Source organism: Rutidosis leptorrhynchoides, chromosome 9, assembly GCF_046630445.1.
Source record: "Rutidosis leptorrhynchoides isolate AG116_Rl617_1_P2 chromosome 9, CSIRO_AGI_Rlap_v1, whole genome shotgun sequence".
NCBI lineage: Eukaryota > Viridiplantae > Streptophyta > Magnoliopsida > Asterales > Asteraceae > Rutidosis > Rutidosis leptorrhynchoides.
Window position 1 is genome coordinate 5,081,965 of NC_092341.1, and position 12,722 is coordinate 5,094,686.

Sequence of the window (12,722 nt, forward strand, 5' to 3'; positions counted from 1 at the left end):
AAGAAATTAAGAAAGATAAACATACAAGTTTGAGAATTATGAGTTGGTTGGTAAGTGTCATTTTCGGTGTTTATTTTTTTTTTTTAGAACGGCAAAATATATTAAAGAAAACTTAGCAAGGAGCTAAGAAAAGTACAAGGAAATTACAAGGAATAGAGAGGCGAGTGTAACCACGTAGTCCAATTTAAAGTAGACTTGTGGTACCTCGAATAGATCCAATTAAAAGCGGACAATACAATATAATCAAAAACGTAAGATTTTCTGATGTTGTGATCCTTGAAAATGATGCCGTTCCTGAGACTCCAGATATGCCAAAGAGTTGAAATAGCCGCCACTTTAACAATGAACCGTCTATTGCCAATCTGGGGGAGGGAATTGATCCAAGACCAAAGATCTTCTATTGAATCCAAAATTGGGAAAGAGATGTCTAGCCAAATACCAATCCTGCACCAAATCTGATAGCTTGTATCGCACCTTATAAAAAGATGATCCCGAGATTCTTCAGAGACGTCGCAAAGGGCACAACAATCTCTGTCCACTGTGACATCTCTATGCTCCAGATTCGGAATCGTTGGAAGGCGGTCAAGATTAAGGCGCCAAATGAAGATGTTCACTTTAATTGGAGCCGTTTTGCACCACATGGAGAAAGAAGGGGAATTATGCATGATAGAACTCTCGATAGCGCGTCTAGCTTGAGTAACTTCGAATACGTTGTTTGGAGGATTTTCCCATGTCCAGTAGTCTGTGGATGCAGATAGGCTTATCGATGAAAGAGCCTCTCTTAGATCCGCGTGTTGGCTCTCTTCAACACCTCCTCTAGGGGGGCGTCGCCAAAACCATAACCATGAACCGTTTGAAGATCTTGAAGCCACATTACTTGAGCGGTTCATATCCAAGGAGTATAAACGAGGATAACGTGAAGCTAGAGATGAATCGAAAATCCATGGATCATGCCAAAATAGGGCTTTCGAGCCGTCGCCCAATTTGAGACGTAGACGATTTGATGAAATATAGTTTCTTGCGTGAATCAAGTCTATACATCTAACAATGTTCGCCCATGTACTAGTAGCATTTTTGGCACATGGTAGATCTCCACCGTTGCTCTTACCATGTATTGCATAGATAACTTTTGCCCAACATGCGTCTTGGTTGTTTACTAAACGCCATCGCCATTTATAAATTAGAGCTAGGTTCGCCGATTTTAAACTTGCAACTGATAACCCTCCTTTATCAATAGGATTTTGTATTTTGTCCCAGCTTACCCAATGGACTTTACGAGCTTTTTCTTTGCCCCCCCAAAAGAAAGAGGAACGAAGAGATTCGATTTTCGGTGTTTATTAGATTATTTTTTATGAAATAATATGTTTTGAAACCAAATTTACAAAATTAAAATTTTGAAATAGTTTTTACAAATTTAGTAAAATCCGACTTTCAAAAACCGGTTTGCAACCTGTCACAACAAAATGGCTTTTACAAAGACTGTTTTGTCCATGTCACCAGAAAAAATAACCGGACTATGAAATGTCATGTCGCATTTTTTTTTTTTTTTTTTGAAATCTTATAAACTACTAGAAGGGAAAATATCAAACTTGCAAAGATTTATAAATGTAGTTCAAATCAAATTATTTAGGCTCGTTGAGAATAACTCTAACTAGTTACAGTTTTGAAATTTAATTGATAAAAGATATACTATTTGTTATTGTTGTGTTAATTAAGCAAAAATTAATTTTAGGACTGTAACCTAAACTAAAAGTGCTTGTTAAAAAAAAAAAAACTAAACTAAAAGTGCTTCTAAGATTTTTTATTTTTCACATTAAATTTTTGTAAGTTTGATATATTTTCCTTTTAATAGTTTGTAAGATTTAAAAATATATATATATCACATAAGCAAACCGACATTTCAAAGTCCGGTTTTTTGATGACATGGACAAAACCGACTTTTCAAAAGTCGGTTTGTTGTGAGAAACTGCAAATCGGTTTTTGAAAGTCCGTTTTTACTAGATTTATAAAAACCTTTTCAAAATTTCTAGTTTTATAAACTTGTTTCCAAAACTTACTGTTAAAAAAAAAAATATCTCTAAATCTTCGATCAGGACTTGAAGAGTATAATATAACTGATCGAGTCACCAAGGTTTATCAACTCAATTGTAAATGTAAGTGCGTATTTATTAGTATATTAATTCCTCAGTGGATTTTGTCACCATTCGGTAATACAAAACTTGATCTTAGCTAGAAAAGATTTGGCATGACGGCGTACTCCACAGTCCACTCCATCTTTATTCGTTTTTATCCAATAACAGATTTATATTTGTAGAAATAAAAATAAATCGACTGATTAACTTGTACGTTGAAAGTATAGTAAGAGGATTATTCAACAATTCACACATGTTTGACATTTGCAATTTGCTTGTCAAATTTCTTCATTTCATATTCGCTTTTGTTGTCGTATTTAAATTTAAATTGTCAACTCCATAATCCATATGTATAATAACGAGCGAGTTGTCCAACGAAGCACACCACTCTAGTTAAATTTCTGACTATGTCAAATTGTTTAAAAAGAGAGTGTGCATAATGCGCAAATCACCCGGTACCAGATCTCAAACTCGGGGTGCTTGATTACCCGAGGTTTTACCTTCTATGGGAGAGCCAATGTGCTCGTTCATAGAAGGGTTTCCTCGCTTATCCACGTTGATACGGGATAGTTTTGCGTTATATATTTAACATTATTTCAGTAGTAGAGATTACACGTTTATTATGCTGAAAAATCATTTGCAGATGGTTTCATGGAGTATATGTTAAACAATGCTTCGATAATTTATAATACCAATAGGCATATCGAGAATTTGTACAAACCTTTTATCAAATAAGAAAAAAAGTGTTTTAAATAAAATTATAGATAAGTAAACACAATGTTTAGAAGGAAAAAAAGGAAAAATGAATAAAACAATGGAAACGTCACATTGTAGCTAGAGTATACCAAACGATCATAAAGCTAATGGCTTTTAGTATATGTAGAAAATTAATAGGGATTTTATCATATATCACATTACTAACCTTAAAAATTACATATTTACCTATTTAAAGATGATAATATCATATACCCCCTTGTTAATCTCTAAATTTACATATTTATTCATCCCTAAAGAGGATAATATCACATAAGCTCGTATTAAACACTTAATCTTATCGGATATATCATTTGACTACCATAATATCAAATATAACCAATCTATTTTTACACTCATATTTACCCAAGAGAATATTATCGTAACTAACCGGTTAGTCTTTCAAGGTGACGTGTACACTTACGTGATTTGACAATCCGAAAATTTTCGACCAAATTTAAACTTTATCTTTATATTATTCCGACACGGTAAGCAAAGTTTGTTGAGTCGAATTTCAAAAATTTTAAATTGTGTTCATACATTCATTTAACCTCGACCAAATATTGACGATTCACGAACCATTATATAAATGGATATGATTATGTGTATACATATATATATATATATGTATATATATATATATATATGTATATATATATATGTATATATATATATATATATATATATATATATATATATATATATATTATAACAAGTATTAGATGTATAATACTTTACATGAACGTATTTGTTTCAATATAAGTTTATTATATTTATCGACGAGATTAAAAGATAATATCAAATGATTGAACTATCAGATACATGGTGATATGATTACGGATCTCTGTTGAGAGGTCCACTTTGATTTAGGAAACCTTTCTTTTTAACGGTATTCGGAAATAATGGTAAAGTGATCTTCAAATGAGGACAAGATGTCAAGTAGCGAGAGTTAGTCAAAAGTTGTGGAGATTCCCGTTTAATTTTCAAAATCATATTTTACAGTGACTGCCTCGTGTCCCTTGGTAATTTAATTATTTAGTTTTCATATTATTAAAAACATTATTTGATATAATAACTTTTATTATTTAAACGAGTTAACTTATATAAACCGGACTTTGAAATATAACTGGTTTTGAAAAACTAAATATTATATTAGTAAATAAATATTTCTAAAATATATAAGTTATATTTCTAAATGAAAATATATTTATATTTTACAAAGTGATAAAATATAATATTAAATTAGTCATAAAACGTTTTGAATTTAAAATCATATTATTAAATATACTTTGATAAATAACGAGACATTGATTTATAGAAGCAAATGACCACAACACTCAAATGAATAAGTTATATTTTGAGTGGATTAGTTTTCATTGATTTGAGTCTTGTTATTTATAAAGATACTTTACACAAAACATAAGGTACCAGTTTTCTAAGCGTACGAAAATGTGTTCGAGAAACCGAAACCGGAACATAAGTCGAGAAACAATGTACGAGTTATCGAAACTAAAATTTCAATTTAACTATGCATGTAAATATAATATATTATATATATAATTATATAATTTAAATATATAAAATTTTAATTAATAAAAACTGTCGGCAGCAATAAGTTAAACGAAGGGAGCTGGACACGGCTGGCCATACGATCGCATGGCTGTGTGCCTTGAAGACCATGCGATCGCATGGGGTCAAGATTCAGAAAGCATTATAAAGCTCAATCGAGTTCTGGCATTCGACACACACACTTACATTTATATTACTCCCTCTGATAATTATATTATTATTATTAAAGATTAATATTATTATTAATCTTATTATTATTAGTATAAGTATTATTATTAGTATTATACCTAAAATACTACGACGAGGGTATGTTCGGGTTATTTCAAAATGTGTTTTACGAGCGGGATAGAGCTAAGAAAATTATGGGTTATAGCTATGGAGGTTATGGGTATTATTCGGGGGTATGTTCGTGAGTCAAATCTAGTGTTTATCATCTCCGTTGCGTCTACGTACTTTCCTGCAATATTGAATCTCAATATTGATACGTGAGCACTCATATCTTATCTTTTATATATTAATAGTGTATCCCTGACTAGTGCTCGAGTATATATGTTTATGCATGCGTGTATGTTTAATTTTGTCGTTAGATAGTTTATGATAAATTATGAATTTATTACATATAATACTGATATAAGGTATATGATGTGCGAGCGGAGGTGTACGAAATACTATTATTGTTTATTACGAAATACGACGAAATTACACAAGTTTTATTTATTTATTTATGAGATATACCTAAACCTTGCTACAATACTATAGGCAGTGTACCTAATCGTAGAGTAGTGTAGTTTTTAGTAAGTCCGGTTCGTTCCACAGGGAGATAGTGATAACATACTATATTTTTAACAACTATATTTATACAAATATATATAATTATATATGGGTAGTAATATTATAAAAGGGGGTTTTACCGTTTAATGACCGGTTTGTCGATTTTAAATATTAAGCGTAAAGATAAATGACGATAATTAAAGTGCGTAGAATAAATAACAATATTTAAATGACAATATATAAAATTGCGAATAATAAAATGACAGGAAATAAAAGTACGATGAGAAATACAATAAAAGAATTATGCTTATTTAAACTTCCGTAATCATGATGTTTGACGTTTTGATTTTAATTTATTACCTTGGGTTAATTGTCCTTTGTCCTAGATTATCTGATACCTATTTGGTTTTTGTCCATAATAGTCCATCGGTCATAATTATAAAATGCTCGTCAAATTAACCTTATTCCCGAAGTCAAATATTCCAACTAATTAGGGATTTAAACTGTAACAAGGTTTTAATACTTTGTTAATAATTACACCAGGTTATCGACTGTGTGTAATCCAAGATTTTAATACTTTATTAACAATTACACCAATTACCCTTGTATGTAATCCACCCATGTTTTAATTAGTCCATGATATATTAATTTATCCACTTGGCCAAAATGAATAATCAATTACCCAATCCAATTGATTAATTAAATGATTGTAAATGATGTCGTATAAACGTCAGTAAATAGGACATTCGTAATCATTTTAATAATTATTAGATTAACTAATTTGAAGATAGGTTCGACAGGTTCCAATGAGTTGTCATTCAATTAGACAATACCCCCACCTATTAATAGTCAATAGTCCAATGTTCGCAAGTGTCGGTCTTTTGTCCAAACCCTAATTATGGTACAAAATTCAATAACCCCGTCTTTAATATTTAGTCTAACATCACGATTACTTCGGCTTAAATAAGCATAATAATAACTTAGTTACGAGACATTAATTGAAAAAGAAAGAACATAGCTTACAGTGATTATTTATCGCGTAGCGTTACACGGACAGAGTTCCAACTTTAAAACCCGTAAAACATTCTTACAATAACCTTATTATTAAAATTAACTTAACTTAAAATTATAATATAAATATAAATTATAAATATAGAGAGAAAGAAAAGATTGATAATCAATCAGGTGTACCATTCGAGCAGAAATCGTGTCTATTTATAGATGTGGCCAGAGTCTGACCCCCATGCGATCGCATGGCTTTTGTGGATCGCATGGCCCCTTGAATCAGGATATTTTGTTTAACAAAACGTGAGCTGCTCGATTAAATTAATATATAATATAATATATATAATTATATATAATTATATATATATATATTATATTATATTGTAGTGCATAGTTGACTTGTAATTTTAGGTCCATTGACTCGCGCGTGGATGCTTGATTTATGTCTCGGTTTCGAATTTTCGAACGTTCTTTCGTACGCGTAGATATCTTGTACTTTGCGTTTTGCAATTTGTAATTTGCACAAAAAATTATTTTCCTTAACTCCCAAAATCCGCGCAAGTCTTTAAATCACTTTTAGTGGCACTTTTGAGTGCACTATGGCTTTAGTGGCACTTTTCAGGCTTTAGTGGCACTTTTTCTTCAATTCTTTAATCTTCGTGTTTCGTCTTCACATTTATTTATTTAAACGATTACAACTTAAAAATAGAATAATTACAACTAAAAACTTTACATATTGGGATGATATTGCGACTAAATATATGTTCATTTGGAGCACTATCAAATATCCCCACATTTAAACGTTGCTTGTCCTCAAGCAATACAGAACTTGAAATTAAATCACACTTCACTCGAATCATTTTTTATTCTCACACTTTATACATTAGTGATTTTGATACGGTGGTATAAACAATAATAGTAACGATGTGGTTTACAGTCCCACATGACTATGAAAATTTAGATCCTTTAAGGAAATTGGATTTTTATGAAAACATTTGATCTTTTGAAAAATCTTTCTAGCTTTTACCCTAGATAAGTTTTCCGGAATAACCCTTCACCGGTGTTTGCAAATTATTTTTGTGGGTTGTGTGGGTTTCAGATTTTAAAATTTTAGCTCAAAACTTGCGGTTTTGTGTCACCCACTTGCTAACCTTGTATTAGGAAAGCAACACGTCCAGTATACTTGCTCCGTATATTACCTTTCGGTAAACTACCGTCCGGTTGTAAAGGAAAGCGATGAACAAGCAACTGTTAAGGCAATGTCTAATGACATGCAGATGTTCATGGTCCACAACGTGTCGGATGCAATTACTATCCTTTGTAGGAGAAATAGTAAAGATCACCCTATAATTTTTCGGTCTGGCACAAGATCCTGTCTTCGACCATGCTATGCAACCACCGTTCTTACGGTTGACATCCAATTTGGTTCAGGTGACCTAATGAATTCCGATGAATTCCTAGGATTTTACGTTCAATGGTAGTGAACGTATTGAAAATAGGCTTTCAGAAAACAAGTCGGTTTTAATTTGATCAAAATATTTTCTCGTTCAAGCTCGAGTTTAGATATCATTGAATTCCGTGCGTTTGTAATTCTCAATCTTTAAGGTCAATCTCATGGATTGAGTAATATCAGGCTTAAAAGCTGATTTTTAATCTTTAAGGAGATTATCCTTTCTGGAGGTCTGATTCATTAGTCTGATCAAGCTAATTTGCATGGCGCCCACCCCATTTTATGAGACAAATCCTCTCATGGCTAGGATAAGTCTGACCACTTGGCGACCCTGTTTGATGCTGAGGTCCGTGGATTTCCTGCTAATTTTAGAGATGACTTTTCTAGATTTTTCGTCAACCTACAGCTGGTCTGGACGACAACTTCCTAACCTAAATCAAGAAGCACGTGTCTTTTTCGGAAGACTTTACTTCCTTTTAATGATGGAATTGATTCATCGTGTAGATCCATCTATTCTTTATAAGGTATTACAATAAATCGGGTAAAACTGATTAGTTTAGTCCAAAGCAAAAGTACCTGCAATAATCTTGTACAAAAATATGTGATATCTGTTTTAAAGAACTTGGTGCATTCTTCCCACACTTAGCTTTTATTTACTCTTTTCTTTGCCATTTTATTCTCTTCTATTCCATTTTAAATGAATTCAAGCTTTTTGGGTTGTTTCTCCATTTATGTTCTCTCCGAGGTAACAATAAATTCGGTATTAACACCTAGTTTTATCGTTCATAAATATGTATAAACATGATTTTGAATTCATTTAGTTAAAAAAATTTCAAATTTTCACAAAATTTGGCAATTAAACTAAGTGTAAACCCGAGAGAATTTATAACCCTTCCCCACAATTGAGATCATGCAATGCCCTCATTTGCATGAAATCAGACTATAATTATAAATTCATGAGGGTGATTAGTGTAGAAAAGTGATTAAAAATACCGAGTTTGCAAACATATTATTTTATATCACATTTGATATTTTGCGTCATGTCATCAAAATTAGTAGCTTTTGCTGAACTTAATGCCAGTCTTTGAAAGTGCGCTGTTTTACCCTGTTTTGTACATAAGATAAACTACAAACATATAATATATATATATATATATATATATATATATATATATATATATATATATATATATATATATATATATATATATATATATATATATATAATTATTATTATTATTATTATTATTTTTATAAAACCTTTATTTATTAAAACAATTTAAATAAATAATTTTTTAAAATTTTGTTTCCTTTTACTTTAGGTAGTTTCGGTATGTTTACCTAGTCCGTCCCTTGACAAAATTTAAAATTTGTCGTTTTTAAAGCGATTGTTTTAAAAGCAAAGATTTTTGGGTTTTTAAATTTTTTTGTATACTTTAGATCAATAAAATTAAAAATAATGATAACAAAATTTTTCGCCCCGTCTTTGGGTTAAGCAATTTCGATTCTATGATCTAGTCTTTAACTTACGACGAATTTTAGAAATTATTTTTTTTAAACTTGATGAAATAAAGAAAATTTTTGTTTTTAAATTCACACAAAACATAAATTTAAAAAGCGTATTAATTTCATACAAAACCTACAAAACAAAAATTCAGAATGGGGGAAGAAAACTAGTTCTTTAGTGCCTGCTAGTGGAAAAGACCAATCGGATTCCATTCTCGGAACTACACGAGAAAAGAACAACTAACTCTAGACAGCGTTTTCTTTTTAGAACATTTGAATCTCCCCACACTTAGGTAGCTGTGGTGTCAAAATTGTGATTAATTTCATTGTCAATTTCTCTTGGACCATAATCAACTTGCATATCTGTGACTTTTGCTTTAAGCCATTGGTCGGATTCCTGTGTAATTTCCATAAATTCAACTAGTTTCGCATTTTCTTTAGGCGATAGATTGGATACTAACCGGTTACATAACTTAAAGTTCCCCTTGATTCTAGCATCATGAATCCGTTTAATAAGTTTCTTCATTGAACTGTTAATAATGGGGTCATTTAATTTCGTATCAACAACGGGGTTCTTTGTTATCAGGTCATCATTAGATGTTACTTCATCTTCCCCATACTTAGGCGTTTTATTATTGTTAAGCACTACCGTTAGAGTTGGTAAAACAATATGGTTCTTATCGATCATTTTTGTTGGTTCAATGGTTTTGGTTGGTAGAGATTTAGCCTTTCGACTCACAATGGTGACCGATTTGTCACCATCACTAAGTGTCATTCTACCCTCTCTTACATTAATGAATGTCTCGGTGGACGCTAAGAATGGTTGACCTAAAATTAGAGGAACACTTGAGTCCTCTTCTATGTCAATGACAATAAATTCGACTAAAAAGGTTAAATTACCCACTTGAACGGGTAGGTTGTCAGCAATTCCAACTGGGTGCCTAATGGTTTGATCAAAGAGTCGAACACTCATTTCCATTGGACTTAATTCACCTACTCCTAATCTCTTATATAATGAAAGAGGCATAACACTCACACATGCACCTAAATCTGCTAGTGCATCATACATGACACAATCACTAAGTAAACAAGGAACAATAAATTCACCCAGATCATCCAACCTGGGTGGAGGTTTTGGTGGAACTGTCTTCACCGGGTTTATTTTTACGGTTTTTGTTTCTTGCACTTTCTTATTCTTCTTCTTCTTTCCAGAGGTATCACAAACTTTATTACCTATCACTTGCTCATACTCAACTCCTTTTCTTGGAAATGGGATGGATGGACTGTAACGACCCTGGATTTTCCAACGTTTATTTATTAATAATTATTATTATTAATACTTGTGATTTAACAAATGTATGTTATTACATTTACATGTTGCCATGATTGCCTGTACTTGATTTTAATTGCCCGAAACGTCTTTGCGACACACGAAACTTGCACAAATAATATTTTTAGATATTATTTGCATTCATGATTGATTTTATTAATCATTTTAATTAACTATGGTGATTAGTTAGTTACTTGGGCTTTAATTGGATTTATTTGTTAAACTACTTGAACTTGGGCTTGATTAATGTTATGGACTCTTGAACATGGGCTTATAAGCCCACCCTACCCATTTAATTGGATTAACTAGCCCACTAGGACATGTAAGTATCATTTTAAGATGTAACTAGTTAGTTATTCACAATTGGAATCTAGTTAACATATAATCCCCATGCATACACCTCCATTAACCACCTTTTATGACTTTTACATGCTAGTAACCATTAAACCTTACCCTTCCCCCCTTTTTTTCTGCTGAAAGCCGTGGCCTATATGGGCACAAAGGGATTCAAAAATCTTTTTTTCATTACTTGTTTACTCATATTCTCTCATTCTCAAAAACACTCTCAAACTTGCAACTTTCTTTCTCACTTTTTCTCTCATCTTGTAAGCAACTTGAACTTGTTCTTCTTCTTCTTTTCTTTAACAAAACCGTAGCCCTTGGCTACACTCTCATCATCATCATCTTTTGTTCTTTGTTGTTTAATGACTTGTAATTGTTAGTTGTAGTTGTTTGTTACTTACTTACTAGTTTCAAGAATCAACTCTTTAGTGTGATTCTTCATAATATCTTGTATTTTCAAGAACACAAGAACATAAACTTACTAGTTTATGATTCTACATTTATTGTTTCAAAAGATTTAAGGTTCATGTGTTGTAAATCATACTTGTAATTCATGTTAGTAAAGTTTAAAGTTTACTTTCTTAAAGATCAAACTTTGGTTTGAATCTTTAAAGTATGAACAACCATGACTTATTAACTTGTTCATTTAGTTTACTACTTCATTTACTTGCACTTTAATTTTGTGATTTTGGTTGTTGTTGGTCAAGTACTACAAGTTAGTCTTGATCTCATTTCTCTTGAACTAAAAGTTAACTTTACTAGTTCAAGAACATGTAAATGAAACTTTTTAATTATAACTTTGTACACTTATGTTTGATCTAGACTTTTGGGTCTAAGATCTTCAAGATCTAACTAAGAACTATGTTCTACAACTTAAGATCTTGTTGGCATAAGTCTACTTTCAAGTTCATAACTTAATATTACTTTTATAACTCATGTAGGTGTAAAATCTAAGACTTTGATGCAACTTTGGTTCATCAAACTTCATACAACTCTTAAGTGAGTTGTGATACACATCTTAGACTTACACTTGTGTCCTAATAGTCAAAACTTGGTTAATATCACTTTATAGTTCATGTATGTGACAAGCCTAAGACTTTGATGTAACTTTGGTTCATCAAACTACATATAACTCTTAAGTGAGTTGTGATTCATGTCTTAGACTTACACTTGGGTTATGATGGTTAAACTTTGGTGAAAATAATGTAAACACATCAACGAGTTGTACACTTGAAGCTATATGCATCAAGGATGAGAACCGTGATAAGCATCGAACACCAAGAACCACCGGAACCTATTGACCCTAATGTTCTACTGTTTCTGTATCTGAGACGTACGACCTGGGCTACTGTAATTATGATTTTTAGATAGCTCTGTTCGAGTAGATAACTTTTCATATAGGACTCATCTTAATCCGAGTTACGGTTTAGGATTTATGGCCCTCCGATCGTCACTATGTCCTTTTAACGTTGTGCAGAAATTTCTGACCTACTCTCACTTAGACCGTCGCCACGGTCAAACGAAGACGAGTTTGCTTCTGTAAATTTTACCACACTTAAAGGACTAATATACGGAGCCATGGCCACTGGTCTCACCTTAATTCACTAAGGGTAGGGGCCGTGGTGACTGATCAAAGTCAGCCTTTGTTTTAAACTACTTTCATAAACGAAACTTACTTTGCACCTTTTGTTTAATGATGAATGATGATGACCTTTAAGACCTTATTTACATACTTTTAAACCTATTCAGACGATTTACTGACTTAGTACTATTTGACTTAGGTTGAGGACCCGTTTGGACAACCTTCATTACTTGCTTACTTTCCGAGTCATACTTTACCGCTACTTTATCATTGTGAGTTATA

At 31.8% G+C, this 12,722-nt stretch overlaps 1 protein-coding gene across 1 annotated transcript; it reads right to left on the reverse strand.

The window, feature by feature from the left end:
- Positions 1 to 143: 143 nt before the first annotated feature.
- LOC139866646 (uncharacterized) lies at positions 144 to 890 on the reverse strand. Its single transcript, XM_071854935.1, has one exon. It carries the CDS (start codon positions 888 to 890, stop codon positions 144 to 146), a length of 747 nt encoding a protein of 248 aa, XP_071711036.1.
- Positions 891 to 12,722: the final 11,832 nt, after the last annotated feature.